We start from the raw sequence: 17,698 nt of genomic DNA, 5'->3' as shown, positions 1-17,698 counted from the left end.
GCCGGGTGGAGGGGGCGGCAAGAAGCAAGGCAAAGGCAAGAAGCACGGGAAGGAGCCGCTGCAAGAGTCGAGGGCAGAGGTCAGAGCACGGCTGGGGGTGGGGGTGAGGAACAGAGGGGCCTCCTGCTTGGCCCTGGCAGTGACTTTCCGCCATGATCCCTGCTGGGAAAGGGTGGGGTCCATGGCTCAGAGGAGGTGTTCATCTGGAGGGGAGGACTGCATTGCCCTGAAACACTCCTCCGTTTCCTGCCACTTCCCCAGTGGGGCTCAGGGTATGGGAGACAGACTCCTTCTTTGTGGGGGAAGCGTGATGAAGGCGAAGGCCCAAGAGCTGTGCTGCGAGGTGGACACCAACCGTTTCCCTCGCATGGAGACGTACCATAGAACAGTGGGTCCCGGGGTGGTTTTCTTTTGACCAGGACACGAGCCAGCAGGGCTACCAGGAGCAAGATGAGGCCAGCAACCCCTACAATTGTCCAGGAACTGCAACGACCAGAACAGGGAGGCGGTCACTTATCGAAATAAACATGTTGATGCATGGAATTTCCTGGCTATTGAATGCATTCGCCCCCACCTCTGCCTCTGCATCCAGTTCCAGTGCTGTGGGCTTAGCCAGGTTTCTCTGCAGTGCTTTGGCCCCTGCGGGCCACCCGTGTGACTTTCAGGGACTGGAACCACCAGCTCCTCGCTCTTCCCAGCCTGCCCACCTGCACCCTCCACCCCATCCCAGCCCACCCTGAAGATGGCCCCTGCCTCACTGCCTCTGCGTCCACCCCCCACCCCCGCTCCTCCCAGTCCCGTTCCCCAGTGACTGACAGGCCTAACCACCAAATCTGCCACCTCCCTCAGAGCCAGCCAGAAACCTTCAGACTGAGCTCCAGGGAGCACAGAAGAGTCACAGCTACACACACCTTCCAGGAGGACCAGGAGGAAGGGCCCCAGGATGTGTATAATCAAAGGGGCCAGAGGATGAGGCCAATCCAAGGAAGGAAGAGTTGGGCCAGAGCTGCGGCCAGAAGGAAGCCAGCTCCACACACCCGGGGCAGCAAGCCAGAGTCCAACCCCGCACCTGGAAGGTAAGGTGAGGCTAGGGTGGGCACAGGAAAAGGACCAGATACCAAGGAGACCAGGGGCCAAGGCCCCTTCCCAGTGGGACAGCATTAGGGCGTGAGGCTCGGTTGAGTTAGCAGTCAAGACACCTAGAGTCTAGGACCTACTCTGCTACTGCCTAACTGGGCGACCTGAGCAAAGTCCTGTCATTTCATCATCTGTTTATTAATTTTAAAACATATTAAGGATAAAATGTTTTATGCACCACTATGTGCCAGGCACTGTGGATGAATGGAGGACGTCCCTGTCTCCACGGAGGGTCCTATCTCAATGGACTCCGCGCTCTCTCTCCCAGAGGTCACCTCTAGACCTACAGAGCTTCTCTCTCACACCTCCAGCACCAAGCAGAGCTTGCAGTCCTAGACAGAGGGCCATGGCCCTCTCCAGCAGCCTCCTACACCACAGCCTCCTCAACAGCCCTTCAGAGCTGCCACAAACAGCACTCCTCGGCCGAAACCCCTCCACACCACAGCAGACCGACAAGGGGACTTTTGGATCACCTCTACCATATGCCCTGGGACTTCTGGAAAGTACCTTTCTCAGTCACAGATTCCACAACCTAACAATACCTACTGACAGCTGAGGGACAAACTCATGCTGAAGTTCACTCCACTCACCTGCAGCTGGAATGGTTGTTAGAAATCTGCCCCCAATGTAAGACGGGTCAGTGAGGAAGTGGGAAGAGATCCATCCAACCTGCAGGTAGATGGGCCCACAGGAGACTGGTCACAGGTGCAGGAGAGCTGTATCTCCAGCACCTGACCCCGGCCCCACAAAGAGTCAGGGAATGGGCTCTGGGCATCAGGAGCACCCAGATTTCCAAATGCCACCCTCGACCTACAGCTATCTTTTCAAGATACCTGGATGAGTATGACAAAGAAAGTCTGCCTGGGGACTTCTGTTAGGATAATAAGAATTGAATGGATGAAGGAGGGAAAGAGGGGAAAAGAAGCCAGGAAGGAGAAATGGATGGATGGATGGATGGATGGATGGTGGATAATGAATGAATGGACAGATGATGGATCATGGATGGTGGATGGTGATTGAATGGATGGGTGGATGGATGGACAGATGGATGGTGTATAGATGGATGATTGGTGGTAGATGGACGGATGGATGGATGGTGGATGAATGGATAGATGATGGATGGTGGATGGCAAATGAATAGATGGATGGATGGATAGATGAATGGATAGATGATGAATGGTGGATAGTGAATGAATGGATGGATGGTGGATGGAAGGATGATGGATGGTGGATGATGGATGGATATATGGTAGATGGATGGATGGATGATGGATGGTAAATGAATGGATGAATGAATGGATGATGGATGGTGAATGATGGATGGATGACGGATGGTGGATGGATGGATGGATTACACACTTCTATGATAAGAATGAGGATGACTGTGTCAACGTCCAGTTAAGATGCTGAAATAGGAAATTTCTAGTGTTGCACATCAGTGGCTCCTCCTGTAGGGATAAGCTAAAGGAGCAGAGGATGGAAGAGGAAGCTGATGTGGGTCAGGAACATGATACTGGACTGAAGCATCCATGAAAAGGGAAGAGGTTAGGTGTGCTAGGTAAGCTGACAAGCATTTTAATCACATTCTGAGGCAGGTGGTAGCCAGGAAGTACCCCCCATCCCTGCTCCTACAAGGGCCTATGCTTACAGCTGGCACATCACACAGCTGGTGCTCTTCTGGAGTATGAGAGCAGCGTAAATTGGTTCACCTGTGTGCTCTCACACTCGCCACCTGGGGGAGGAGCAAAGAACGGAGAGAAACTGGGGCAGCAGATCCTGTGTGTATCCCAGTGACCACCAAGGGCAGAACCTGCTCAGAACAGGGAGAGAAGGATCCAGCAGGGACTTGGGGGGCGGGGGGGAGGGGGTAAGGCCTGAGACACACCCAAGGGTGAAAACGTTGCTAGTCTTGGAATGGGGGGGGTTACTGATGCCCTTCCATGAAGGGGACACCTACTCAAAGGGGATGTGTATGGGTGAGCATGAGTAGAGAAAGTGTGTGTGTGTGAGAGAGAGAGAGAGGATGAGACTGAGAGATCCCAACTCTTTCCTGACTCCATAACCTGCCTTGCTTTTTCTGGTTTTCAGGCTTTTGTAAAAGGCCTGGTGGGAAGGAAGCTTCAACTAATCCAACTGATTCAAACCTAACTGAGGGCCCGCTAGCACAAGGCCCTGTGCTGGGCCAGACAATGCCACGGGGAGCTGTGGCCGGGGAAGGTGAGTTCTGACCACAGGAAAGTAACTCTCGTGGCAGAAGTGTGATCCCAGGGGGCTAGGTGGATGGAGAGATTACGGGTGCTTGGAGGGAGGTTTTGGAAAAGGAAGAGGCGGCATTGATGGAAGGCCATCAAGTCAGGTATGGCTTCAACAGTCGAGTCAGAGAGGAAGGCCTCCTGGTCAGCGCATACTGCGTGAGCCAGGGCAAGGAGGCAGGACGTTAAGGAGCATCCAAGGGCTGGGGCAGGGAAGCTCCTGGGGGAGGCTCTGCCAGGGCCCGGGGTGGGGAACTGCGAGGAAACAGATGTTAGCCCAGCCCTGGGGCCAGTGTGGAAGGGGACGGTGGGAGCGGGGAGTGGAGAAGACCGAGCCAGAGGCCACTGGGATTTTAACCTGCAGGGGGATGGGAAGAATAACTGGAACCAATTATTCAAAACTCTGCAGGGCTTAGCACTGTGCTCAATAATACACGGCAATACATAATTCAGTGTGTGCTCAGTAAATGCCATCACCATCCTGCCAGGGGCTGAGGCCGAAATCTCAGAGTCATCCTCAGACCCTCTCTAGGACATGCAGACCTTCAGTAAGCTGCACTGCTCTCCCTCCCAAATACCCCTGCGCCCCGCCACCGCACCCCTCTGCTCCCACTGCTCCCCGTTCACCTACGTGGAAGGCTCTGTCCCCACCTCTTCCTGTGGCCACCTCCTGCACAAGTCACCTCCTCCAAGAAGCTTCCCCTGACCACCAGTCCCCTTCCCTCATATCACCCCATTTTTCTTTATTGATGTCTGTCTCAACACTCGCTTCCCCAGCCTTTCCTGGCTTGTCCATGGCTATATCCCCAACCGTTGGAACGGTGTCAAGCACAGAATATGTACTCAATAAATATTTGTTGAACTGCGCATGATGCCACTGTAGAAATGCAGGGTCTCCTGGGCACTGTGTTCGCAGACATGTGACATTTGCTGCCCAGAGCTGCTGCTTCCAGGAGATGCACCCCGAGACTCGGTCAGACCAAGGGCCTCACTGCCAGTGCCCAGGGAGCGCTCCGTATGGATGGGGGCCATCTGGATAAGGCTGTCAGCAAGTGGTGGCCCCAGCAGAGAGAGAGAGCGAGAAAGGGAGAAGGAAGTCACCGCCCTGGAGGCAGACACTTATCCTCAGCCCGAAGGTCTGGAGGGGGTTTGCCGTGTGCAGACTGATGCAATTTCCTCAGCACCAACTGCTGTGGGAAACCTAATAGGTTAACTTCCTCGTCCCCACGGACAGCAGGGAACACCAGCAGGCACGGAGGCCTGGCACCTGTCCGACCGGCCCGGCAGGCGCGCAGCTGCCCGGCGCAGGGTGGCCTAGCACAAGACTGAGGCGGGGCTTTGAAGCAAACCCATCTACGGCCTCTGTCGGCCCCACCCATTTCCTTGGCCTTGAACTGCTCGGCCTCCCTTCCCTGCGCTGTCCTACCCCCAGCGGCGCCACAATAGGATACAAATATAGGCCATTTGACAGACCAGAAAACTGAGGCCGGGCCACACGGGTAGTGCCGAAGGCACGCCGAGAACCCTGTCGGCCCGGGGTATTTCTGCTAGTCATTCACAACAGTTTCTAAAATTAATAAGAAATGAGAAGTATGTGTGTGTCCATACATGGAAACGTCCCTGTGAAATGCGAAACGAACACGGCCCAACCCGAGAGAACACGGCCACGCTCGTCGTTGGGGGTGCCTGCGCCCCCACACCCCTGCCCCTGAGCAGCTCAAGGGCAGGGGCATTGCCTCGTTGACCTCCGTCACCCCGGACACCGGGCCCGGGGTCGGCACGGCGCGCGCGCCCCACACTTGGCTCCAGAACCGCACCGAAGGGCCGGGACGCCCGCCCGAGCCCAGCGTCCCCGCCCCCCCTCCCCCGGCCCGGCGCGGGGAGCCCCCGGAGACCCGCCGGCCCCGGCCCCGCAGTTGGCGGCGCGAGCCCCCTCGGAAGAGTTGCCGGGGGCTCGTGCGGCGCGGAGGCCACTTGGCCGCCCCCCGCCGCCGCCCCCCGCCGCGCGCGCCCACTCACTCGTGCTGGGCCGCCAGGTGGTTGAAGACATAAGTGACCGGGATGGCCGAGAGGGACAGCACGAAGACCCCGGTGGCCGCAGAGGCACTCATCGCCGCCGCCGCGCCGCTCGCCCTTCAGCGCATCCCGCGCGGCGCCCCGCCCCAGCTTCCGGCAGCGCCCGCGCCCCTCGGCCGTGCCCTTCGGGGCGTCCCGCGCCGCGCCCTCAGCAGCGCCCCCTCGGCGCGCCGGCCCGCAGCCGCCCCGGAGCGCAGCGGCGCGGTGCAGTCCCGGGGGGTGCCCTGGCCGCGCCCCCGCCGAGGAGCGGCGACAGCCCCCGGCCCGGCACAGGTGTCCCGGGGGTGGGGGGCGCGCGCTCTGCGGGGAGGTGGCGGCGGCTTGGGGGTGGGTACGGCCGGGAGCTGATCATCGACAACCTGGAGAGGCTCCGGGGCCGAGCTGCGGGCCGGCGGGGGGAGCGGAGGGGGGGCGGCGGAGCGGGAAGGGCCCCGCGAGATCATCCACGTGGGGAGCCCTAGGCCTGGGGACGGGAGGGACAAATGATCCCGAAACCTTGGATCTTCTCCGCGAGCAGCCAACAGCGGGCAGCCAGCCAGCACAACTCGGTGCAGAGAACCCGGTTCAAACCCTGGCCGCTCACTCGCTTGCTGACCTTGGTCAAGTTACTTAACTCTTCGGTCTTTTCCTTTGTGTCAAATGGGGATAACGCACGGCAGTGTGTGGTGGGATTAACTGAGCTGGTGTGCATGAATTGCTCACCCTGCACTGCTCGGAACACTGCTGTCTCCTGCAATTCCCATTTTGGGGGATTGAAACTGACCCTGGGAGAAAGGCCATGATTTAAGAGACCGGAGCGCCATTCATTTCTATTCCAGGTAGCGTTCCTGGAGGCCAGGTTACTGCAGGACAGGAGGCACGGGGCCCTACACAGGGAACAAGGACTGGAAGGCAAGCGCTCTGCGCTCAGACCACCGTCAGACAGACGCCCACCGGTTAAAGAGAAGACGGGCTTGACCATGCTGGGGGCGAGGTCTCAGAAAGCCCCCTGGGGCTGAGCCTGGATTGGTCTACTGTCCTAGAAAGGGAAGGACAGTGAGTTCAGACAGAGCGGCCCTAGCAACCCAGAGAGGTGAGATGTACTTAGTGTACTAAGCCTTCACCTGCCTGGGAGCTGACGACATCATTCGGCTTGTTTCAGAGATGAGGAAAATGAGCCACACAGAGGCTGTGACCTACCTGCTCTGGGACCACTCCACTTTTCCCAAGCCAGCTCTCCTAATCCCCTATCTGGGTGCTTCCGGGAGGCTTATGTCTAACTCTGAGGACATAATGATAAAACCTTGGCCCAAATTGTGACACAGCCAACGTTTTCCCAAGAGATGTCCTTAACCTCTGACCTGGATGTCACCCTCTTCCACAACTACTCCTCGTCTTCATCACTCTCCTTAAACTCTTCCTCCAGACAACAAATACCTCCTCTGAACCCCTTTCTCTCCTCCCAGCCCATCCCTGAGGCCAGGCCAGCCCCTCCATCACCACCCAAACCTGGCTGCATGAGTTTTGCCTTCTCTCTCATATCTTGAACCCCTCTGGCTGCCCTGTGTCCTTCCCCTCAACCTAGGCACACGCATGACTATGTTCTGATGTAGAAATGTGCTCCCTGGGCCAGAGGCTCCTCTCCGTATTCCACCTTCTCTCTCTCCTTTCTCATCCACGCTCCCTTTTAATGCCTGTGCTTATGCTGAGAGATCCCAAATTACAGTCCCTCGCGCTGGCCTCTCCCCTCAGCGCTGCCACATGGGCATCCCACACACACCTCACAGTCAACGTGGCCAAAATGGACTTCTTCATCTGCCATGAGACCACGCCAGCTTTCTCTCATCTGGTGGCACCACATTCACCTGACTGTCCAACCCAGACACCTGGGAATCCACCTCAGTTCTGGCCAATCCCCAATTCCTCTGGTTACAGTAGTGCTCCCTGTGTTCCTTCCCAAATACTTCTGCACCCCCACTGTCTGTTCAGGTCTGTACCGTCTCCCGTGTCCTACCCCCTCCCTCGTCTCTCTGGTTCTGATCCCACCAACTCTAGAAGACCTCACCTGACCACCCTCCTGGGCCTCCCTCACCCTCTCCATCAAGCCTTGCCTTCTTCACAGCACTTACACTATCCAAGACTATCTTGCTTACATGTCTGCTTTCTGTTCTGCGTCTCTCTCTCCATTACGATGTAAGCTCCTCGAGGTCAGGAACTTACCCATCTTGTTTATAATTCTATTCCTATCATTTATATTAGCAGAGGAGGTGCTCGAGAAATCTTTGTTCAGTGAACGAATGCTCAGATCATCATTGTCCAATGGAAATATAATGTGAGCCACATGTGTAATCTTAATTATTTTTTTTTTAGGTAAACTCTACACTCAACATGGGGCTCGAACTTAAGACCCCGAGATCAAGAGTCACATGCTGTACCGACTGAGCCAGCCGGGTGCCCCTGTAATCTTAAATTTTCCAGTAGCCACATTCAAAAGTAAAAGGACACAGGTGAAATTAATTTTCATGATATGTTCTATTTAAGCCATATGTCTAAAAGATTATTGTTTCAACAAGTCATCAGTGTCAAAGATATTGAGATATTTTACTTTTTTATACTAAGTCTTGGAAATTTTATGTATTTTACACTTACAGTATATCCTGTTTCAGACTAGTCACATTTCAAGCACTCAACAGCCACACATCGCAAGTGGCATCTATACTAGATTCATGGTTCTAGACTTATTCCTCCTCTCACACTGACCTGGCTCTAGTCGTGCTCTCTGTTAGCTACTGTAAAAATGGGTGTGATAGTAAGTCACTTACAAGCTTTTTCAAATGTCCTCAGAGAGTCTACCATGTTTCTAGCATTGTTCTAAGAAGTGGTCACACGAAGATGAATTATAAACACATCTTGCCCAAGAAGACCACAATCTGCTGTGAGAAAGGGATATGTAAACAATTTCCATAAAAGGCGTAAAAGATGTATGTACAGATTGCTGTAGGAACCACCAGTTCTGTCTGGAGGAGTCAAGAAAAGCTTCAGAGAGGAGGTGAGGCTTACGCCCAGACTTGAAGACCAAGTAGAAGCTGGCTGAGCAGACGAGGAAGGGGTGGGGCTTCCAGGCAGTGGAGACAACACTTGTGAAAGGCAGAAGTGGGTGGGCGCATGTCACGTGGTGAACTTCAAGTCATTTGCTCTGGTTGAAAATACCGGGACGTCATGCACCGAGGGGCTGGCAGGAGGTGAAGATGAACAAGTGACCTGGGCCTCGATCTCGAAGACCTCAAGTGCAAGGAGCATTTAATATTTACGAGTGGGAGAGCGTACCATCTTCAGAGCCCTGCCTGGCAGCTGGTGTGGACCACAGTTTAGAAAGAGAAGAGACAGGAGGCAGGAAGGCCAACTAGGAAGCTAGGACAATGGTCCAGCAAGAGATGATGAGGACCGGAGCCAAAGCAATGCGAGGGAAGAAAGGGGGCACGTGAGAAAGATCTGGATAGGAATCGTATGGGGGGAAGTCAGGAGGCAGGGACTGAGCACAGGTTTGGTTTTGGACATGTTGGGTTGTCAGTGTCCATGGGGTTCCCAGGAGGAACTGTCTCATAGGCAACTGGGGATACTAGCCTATGAAACCAAGAGAGACACAGCCTGCAGATACAGATCTGGGGGGTCCTGAGCCTGGAGGTGTGGCTGAATATCAAGGAGATTAATTCCCTGTCCCAGGAAGAGGGTAGAGACAAAGAGAATAGTAACAGACACCGCCAGAGAGGGGCTGGTGAGCCCTGACACCAGCAGAGTAGCCCAAGGGCATCTGAGTGCAATGGGAGAAGCATGCAATATCCCAACCCCAGGAGCTGTTCCCTCAGAGTCTGCAAGAGACCAAAGGCCCAAGGTAAAGCTTTGGGTGCTGTGATATACATATTGGCAATTTTATGATTTTCTTGATAACAATTTCTCTTAATCTGAAAATATGAGTGGTCAGAACACTTGTAGTCGAGGAGCCTGTTTGATAGGAACCCTCCCCAGAAACCTGCACAAAACCAGTGAAAATAATCTCATTCCACAACAGTACTGTACTGTGTAGACTCCAACGTGTAGTTAAGCCTTGAACAATGCGGGGGGTGGGGGTGGGGTAGCCCCGCCCCCCATGAAGTAAAAAATCTGTGCATATAACTTTTCACCCCCCGGAAATGTAATACTGATAGCCTACTGTTGACCAATAACAAACAGTTGATTAATGCATATCTTGTATGTTATATGTATTCTACACTGTTTTCTTTTTCATTTTTTTTTAAGATTTTATTTATTTATTTGACAAAGAGAGACACAGTGAAAGAGGGAACACAAGCAGGGGGAGTGGGAGAGGGAGAAGCAGGCTTCCCACTGAGCAGGGAGCCCAAAGCGGGGCTCGATCCCAGGACCCCGGGATCACGACCTGAGCTGAAGGCAGATGCTTAACGACTGAGCCACCCAGGTGCCCCATCTACACTGTTTTCTTATAATAAAGTAAGCTAGGGAAAAGAAAATGTTAAGAAAATCATAAGGAAGAGAAAATACATTTATAGAACTGGGCTGTATTTATCCAAAAAGAAATCCACGTATAAGTGGATCCATGTAGTCCAAACCCGTGTTGTTCAAGGGTCAAGGGTTATTTCCATTAATATTATCTCTTTTAACCTTCACAGCAGCTCTCTGAAGAATAGAGAGAGCCCTTTATGGATGGAGAAACTGAGGCTCAAAGAGGCGGCATGACTTGCCCAAGGTCAAAAGGCTAAGAGAGAGGGTGAACCTGAATTCAGTCACTATACCCATGAATATATACCCAGTGACTGAGTCTAAGTCACTATACCCATGATGCCACGGCTAACCAAGCACCATGTTGGATACCTTAGAAATGGCGGATGGACACCCTACAGATTTAGCCCGTTGACTCCTTGCTCGGGAAGCTGAGGTCTGGAGTTCTATTCCATGCCGATCAGTAAGTATTAAATTCCTATCTTGAAAAAGAGTTGGATATGACTTAAAAGGTATTCGGACAATAAAGTAGTTTGGTTTTTTTAGTTTGTTGTGGGTTTGTTTATGTGTATGCTTTTTAGGAGCATCAATCTTGCAAGCCATGAAGACTAACATCGTAGCTATGAAATTTGACTCAAAGCTTCCTGGAAGCAAGCAAAAATAGACCCATGGAGATACGTACCATTCTCTGGTGCGTCACATTGATTCGGAATAATTGACAGATCAGGAATTCAATTGAAGCAGCCCTCACCATACGCATTTCTGCCACGGAGGGGAAGTGAAAGCAGAACATGAGGGAACTTGGTCCCTAGGAACTAAGAAAGGATGTCGTGGGCGGGGACTGAGGGTAGCACAGAATAACTCTTCTAAAAGAGTAAAGTAGAAGGCAGCCCATAGGTCTGCTGGCCCCCAGTCCCAGAGCTCTTGCTCTTTACATGCTTCAGTTTTGCCCTTTGTAATCCTTCCCGTAAAAGTTGTGTTTATGTTTTTATGAAAGACTGCACACTCTAGATGAATGTGCAAGGGGTAATCAAACTGATTTGTGGGGTGGATAGGGACAGGACAAATAACCTGAGAGTGACCAGGGTAAGTCTGCTGTGCCTTAGTGGGTAGATCACTAGGATCCTGTCCAGAGAAGGCACCAGACAGTGATGAGGCCCCTCAGAGAAACACTCAGTTACTCTAAACACTAAGTCACACTAAACACTAGATTTCTCTTTGGTAACCATGAGTGCCCTGACAAGGGCTGCAGTTAGTGATGTGGATATTTTGGGGTGACGACAGCTGTCTGTCCAGCACCTAGAGCTGATGCCCAATAAATGTTAACTGAAGAGAAAAAGGGGAGAGGAAGAAGGGAAGGTGGGGCTTAAAAAAAAAGGAGGTGAAGAGCTAGAGGGAGAGGGAAGGACAAAAGTCTGTAGGAAAGTGATAAGAAAATAAAATGAAAGGAGAGATGAAGTTAGGATGTAAAGTGTTCGTCAAAAGGTCTAGAGCAGTTGCCAGATGAGGTCTGTACCATGGCCCTGGGTTTCCTAGCAACCAAAGCAAGGAGGGAAACATAATAACATTCACAGTATCCATAGGATAAAAACAGATCAGTTGTTCAGAAGAACTCTTCAATGGCTCCTCTTAAAGGGAACACTGTGTCATACTTTGTTCTTAGCAACATTCCTACAATAAATATAGATTCAAATTCTGAACAGTTGTCCTTCAGTACATCCTCCGTGCAGGTGATTGGCATGGCGCCAAGACCCACTCAGTACACTCAAGGAGCCAAAAAGAATTTCACACAGATAAGCAACTCTCTGAAGGTTTGGCGTGGTGCCAAGATACATTTTATATTTGGAGGCAGAGTTGCGAAATACCTTCCTGACAGGCACCCCATTGCTCCCAGGGCAGACATCACCCGTGATCGCTGACCTCTCTCCCACAGAGATTGAGCATCACCTCACAGACCTTCTCAACACACCAGCAGGCTCTTCTCACCTGCCCAACCTGAATCCATCTCTAGCTCGGATCAAAGGCTATGCAGGAATACCCTTCAGGCAATGCTCCAGGAATATCATTTCATATGATAATGTTTCCATCAAATGAGGCAGTAGGGAATTTGACATCATAGGGGCTGGCAAGAAAGAAGAAATAGTCTACGTTGTTAAGTAAGAACAGAACATTATGGTTGGACAGGCAAACGGGGGGCAAGTAGACATTCCCGCGTGAAAGGGCTGAGCACTTGGACAAGGCCTAAATCCAAACCCAAGGTTGCTGTGGTATTCAGACTGCTTCTGAGGGATAACAAAAAGACCTCGTATGCTAGGGTGTGGGTTGGACAGAAGTGATTGGAGAGGAGGGAGAGGGGCTTCCTGGACAGTCACTCCTCCACTCTAGATGCCTTTTGAACCTCTGATCCAAGAGGTGACATAGTAAGTAACATAGAATAATTAACATAATTAACTGGCCAATAAATGAATATATGTGTGTATATATATATATATATATATACATTTAAATATATATATATATATATCTGGGGGGGACACTTGGGTGGCTTCGTCAGTTAAGCATCTGCCTTCAGCTTAGGTCAGTCCCGGGTCAGGCTCCCTGCACAATGGGGACTTTGCTTCTCCTTCTCCCTCTGCCCTTCCTCCCCAACTTGTGCTGTCTCTCTCTCAAATAAATAAATAAAATCTTTAAAATCTTTCTTATTTATTTATTTATTTATTTATTTATTTATTTATTTATTTGAGAGAGGGACGGGCAGGGGCAGAGGGAGAGAGAATCCCAAGCAGATGCCGTACCGATTGCAGAGCCTGACACAGGGCTCCATCTCATGACCCTGAGATCAGGACCCCAGCTGAAACCAAGACTTGGAGGCTCAACCGACTGTGCCGCCCATGTGTCCCAATAACTATATTTTTTTAAGAAAGAAGAAATAATCCAGTGCTTGAAACAGGAAAGGGTACTCCTGGTTGACCAGAAATTTGAAAGATACCCAGAAGATTGTGGTGGCTTTAGCTTTGGTGGCCCCATGAGCCACACTTGCCACTGTTCATGCCCAATGGTGGGTCCCTACCACCTGGACTCTGGACTTGGCATGTGGCTGGCTTGCTTTGGCCAATGGGACCTTAGAGAGCATTATTGAAACAGAGCTTACACGTTAGAACGTGTCCTCTGGGGATACTGTCTTGGACCCCAGCCACCATGCAGTGAGGAGGCCCAAGCAGCCACGTGGAGAGACGGACATGGGAAAAAAACCAAGGGCCCTGGCTCACAGCCTGAGCTGAGATCCCAGCCAGTAGCCAGCACCCACATGGAAGAAGGTTGGTTCAGACTCCCTTACCCTCCCAACATCAACACCCCATGAAGCAAAACAACTGCATGGTCAGGCCACAGAATCATAAAAAAATAACACATTTTGGGGGTTTTAAGCACTGAAGTTTGGGATGGTTGGTCATGCAACAGCGGACAACTGAAAACAGAAAGCAGAGATGGAGGAGGGAGGGGCAGCTCTGAGGACGGCTCAGTCAGTCAGTCCTTCTCCGTCTCCCGGCAAGAACATGGAGTAGCCAGAAGCCAGGGTGTTCACATGCAGCATTACTCAGGAGCCTGCTCTCCGGAGCAGGTGCACAGTCTGCCTCGAGAATGTCTGAGGCAGGTTGTAGGGCCCAGGAATGAAACAGAACCTGCTGGGACAACTGTGAGAGTCTCTAGCTTGACTACTTGCCTCTTGTCCTGGTACCTGAAAAGATTTCTATATTCTGGAACTCCATGGGCATAGACCCCTCGGACGGCTCCGTCAGCCAAGGGAGAGGCCGCACGGGGGTCAACAAATCTGCAAAGGCACTCACGAAAGCTACGCATGCTAATTCACATAGCCCTTCAGTCATGTCTATAAACAGAAAAAAACAAGGGTGCTAAATATGTTAGGAAAATCCGTAGCATGGAATAGGAGGCTCAAGTTGAACCAATAGAAAAACTGACCTTGGAAGATACAGAAGCAATTTAGGAAAGAAGAGAGGACTTTATAAAAATTGCAGTTAATATCCTTAGAGAAACTTGAGGTGTGTTAGCTGAGAAAGGGGAAGGAGTGGCCATCAGAAGGGAACAGAGAACAAGAGAAAGTTCTTGGAAATTAAAAATGGGATTGCAACAGGAAAATTTCAGTTGATGGGCTGAATAATAATTTGGATGCAGCTAAAGGCCAAGCAGTTAATCTAGAATCATAGAATCTTAAAGAATGTAGAGCAAGAAAAATAAAGAGGCAGACAGTATAAGAGTGTGGAGAAGAACCCAAGAGGTCCAGCATCAGTCTAATTAGGAAAGAATAGAGAAAGTAGGGAGAGAAAATAACCAGAGAAGGAACAATAATATTTTCTTAAGCTCAAGAAATACATGAGTATTCAAGACTGAGAAAGCCCACTAAACAAAATTAAAGAAAAAAGACTAAACTCTCCCCACCAAGCTTTACCAACCTCCCTTACCCTGATCTACTCATTCCCTTTTCCCAGAGCACTTTCCACCTGCTAGCATGCTATACAACTTTGTTATCCATTATGCATATAGTCTGTGACCTGGCTCTCCCCGTTAAATTGTGAGCTCCAGGGGGACAAGAATCTTTGCCTGATTTGTTCCTTGTTCGGTGAAGCCTGGCACCTGCCATCTAGTAGGCATGAGTAAATATTTGTTTTGAATTGAGTTAAAATCTAGATAGACAAATCCTGGTAAAATTTCGTAATTCCAAATATAAACAGGAAATCCTAGAATCTTTGGGATTTCCTACAAAAGGACGAGAAACAGAACTGTCATCTAACATTAACAACAGTGGAGCCTGGAAAACAAGCAAGTTGCTCCAATCTGCATTCTGAGAAACACTGTCCTAATCCATGGCTGGAGACAGACAATACCTGCAAACCTAAATCAGACATTGGGAAGAGGTGTGATTGATCATCAGAGGAATCCGACGAGAAAGTTAGTCATTTCGCCCAGAACATGCTGGTAGCAGAAATTCAGATCTCAAACAGCGGTATAGAATGGCTTTAGTTTTACAAGGGAGCGTTTCCCCCCCCTACTCTGAGTTCAAGCCACAACACATAAGCTTCATTTTTAACTCTTCTATGATGGGAAATGTTTTGCTGTTTCACCCTTTTATCACAAGATATATCTCCTTAAAGGTCCCAGCTGTCTTCAAGGATGTCAGTTTCAACCTTCTGAATCCAGTGAATTCAAAGCCAGGCCTCCCAGCCTAGTATAGGCATAAAAACCAAGTTTCCAGGTTATTGAAATGACAACTTCCCTAGAGCTGCAAGCACCTTATCACACACAGACTCCAGGCCCCCGAGTCTGGTTTCCTCTTAGCCTCTGGGGCTTTCACTTACATTTGTGCGGGTCTGGCCATGTGCTTAAGTGATTCTGTTATACGAGTTATATGTGAGTATTTTCAGGTGTTTTTTAGTGGGAGGGTTTGCAGACGATTTGGTCCGGATAGCTCAGGACTTTAACTTGAAAAAATTAAACTATCAAGTAACAGGTGCCCCCCAAAAAGGGCGTTTTCAGAAATGCAAGTTCTCAAAAAATCAACCTTCTTTAAGCTTTTTCTCAGAAAGCTACGGGAGGATGTGTTCCACTCATACAGGGAAGTGTCCAACGCAGAGGAGGACGTGGGATTCAGAAACAGAAGCTCCAGCCCATGAATGGGGCCAAGGGGTCCCCGGGATGAGGGGTAGCGGCTTTGTAGCCTGGAGAACAAGCAGCTCAGCTTAGGGCAGGAGGAAGACAACTCCAGGAGAGCCGTCTCTAGAAAATGATGGAATTGTTTTGTGTGAAGGCACTTAGCAGAAACAACAGAGTTTGAGGGTGAAGTAGTGAGAGGAAGTCGAAACTAAGCACACCGTCTCATTTCCCCATAGTAGAAAGTCAATAAATAACATCGAAACCTGAAAAAATCACATAACAGTGTCAACGTGTTACTTGGAAATATGCAAGCAAAAGCAAGCATTGGAGGATGTTGCCTTTGGAGACAGAAATCAAGGGTGGGAAAGTAGGGTAAGGGACTCCTGACTTCATATCAAGCCATGTAAGTCTACTTTCATTCAATACGCATATAACTTTGATAAAAATAAATAAGTAAGTAGAATGGGTATGATAGCATAAGACACAACATTCATTTCATTGTTGAGTTTTGCAGCAAGATACAAGACAGGTATCTCTGCGTAAGTGTTCAAGAGATTACTCAGTTTTCCAAAGGCAGCTCTCAATCCTTTGACGTTTGGATCACCATCTTCGAGGCACGCATCACGTCTTCATCTTTGCCACTTTGTTCTTCATTTTGTTAATTGGTTTTATGATCAAATTCTCATTTGTGAATAAGCCCTTCTCCAACATCGCCTTCATCAACTTTATGTAATTCCGCAACCCAACAATCCAGGAGAGGCAGACTGACTGCTAGGAATAAAAGCCATTGACTCGATGGGCAGAAATAGACTTTGAGGCTAATCCAGTGGGGACCATTTTTTCACACTGACCCAGTTCATTAGTGAACATGCTGAAGGGTTGATGAGTTTTGCCACTTTAAGTAAACTCAAACTGTGGGGTCTTGAATAATGAATACTCCATAAGAATTCTGTTTGTGGTAAAAAACTAACTGTCCTAACAATCTCGTTCACGGCTCACTCATTGGTTCACCACCTGCTTGACGTCCAGAGTGGAAGAAGCTGGCCTACAGGCGGGCAGCAGAAAGGAGAAGGGGAAAGGAAAGATCAATAAGGACTACACAAGCTCTACATTTTACAACCAGCTCCAAGCCCTGGCGAGCTAGATGAATGCCTATGCAAAGGACTAAATGTGAAAGGCATTCATTCGATACACGTTTATTTATTGAATGAGTACAGTGTGCTCCACACTGTAGTAGGGCACTGTGGTTATAAAAATGGAAAGTCTGAACAGGTTACCAACCCATTCACAATCTACAGGGGACTCAGCCCTGTAAGCCAATGATCACAAAGTTGTACTTGAGAAGGACAAAAATAATAAGGTTCAAAGGCGTATAAGGGAGGGAATGATTAATTTAGCCAGGAATGCAGGCAAGTCGGAGAAGCCTTCTCAGGGGAAGTGATCTCTGAAGGACCAGGGCAGAGAAAGCATCTCAGAAGGAAGTTCCCTAGAATATATGGAACAGAGACTAAAACACCATAGCACAATCTAGGAACTACCAGCCTCCCTGGGGGTGGGGAAGAGGAGAATTAGGGACAATTTCAAGCTGGAGAGGGACATGTCCTGTTTGGCTATTTTAGAAGTTTACCCTGAGAGATGTGCAGAGATCGAGGTGAGGGGAGGAAACGGGGGGCAAAGGGAGGAGAGGAGAAGTAATCGAAGCCAAAAAACAAAGGGGTCTGGAATCAGGGCAGATAGGGTGACAGTAGAAAGGAGAAGCTAATTAGGACTCGAATCCTCAGAGCTTGTGGCTACTTGGATGTGAGGGGCAGGGACCAGAGGAGAATTTAGGAATGGCAGCTGGATGGGGAGAAGCAAAGGGACAGGGAACTCTTAGGCTAAGACATAGTGAAACCTATTGGGGTTCTCCTCTAAGGCTCGAAGATGGTCCTCCTCCCTGGTGCTTGCTGCTGCCCAAATAAAATCAAGTTTTAGAAACCAGGAAAGAAAGAACTAGGACCACCTTGCAGTGCTGTCAGGAGCACTTTGAGCTGCAATTAACAGAATATAACTCACACTGGGCCTAAGCCATG

The 17,698-nt window shown here is 50.2% G+C and overlaps 1 protein-coding gene and 1 long non-coding RNA gene across 8 annotated transcripts in view; one reads left to right on the top strand and one right to left on the bottom strand.

Annotated features, from left to right (window-relative positions):
- The window catches only part of TM6SF1 (transmembrane 6 superfamily member 1), a 26,731-nt gene extending 21,156 nt beyond the window's left edge, over positions 1–5,575 (bottom strand). For 2 of the 7 annotated variants that reach the window (XM_081831765.1, XM_081831764.1), the window contains exons 1-2: positions 5,409–5,575; positions 380–483 (exon numbers count right to left, since the gene is read on the bottom strand). In XM_081831765.1, coding sequence (XP_081687891.1) covers positions 380–483; positions 5,409–5,500 — 196 coding nt within the window. In that variant the 5' untranslated portion in view covers positions 5,501–5,575. Of the gene's footprint in view, positions 1–379; positions 484–911; positions 1,019–5,408 lie in introns of those variants that run through there. The other 5 variants (XM_081831768.1, XM_081831766.1, XM_081831763.1 and 2 more) reach the window with 4 other exon arrangements.
- Positions 7–5,269, top strand: LOC115943586 (uncharacterized). The gene is made up of 3 exons (XR_014148851.1): positions 7–79; positions 850–1,076; positions 3,226–5,269. It is a non-coding gene; the product is annotated as an uncharacterized LOC115943586 (long non-coding RNA).
- Positions 5,576–17,698: the final 12,123 nt, after the last annotated feature.

Source organism: Leptonychotes weddellii, chromosome 9 (assembly GCF_054177405.1).
Source record: "Leptonychotes weddellii isolate Sample4059 chromosome 9, ASM5417740v2, whole genome shotgun sequence".
Classification (NCBI taxonomy): domain Eukaryota; kingdom Metazoa; phylum Chordata; class Mammalia; order Carnivora; family Phocidae; genus Leptonychotes; species Leptonychotes weddellii.
This window is presented reverse-complemented; position numbering and strand designations above follow the sequence as displayed.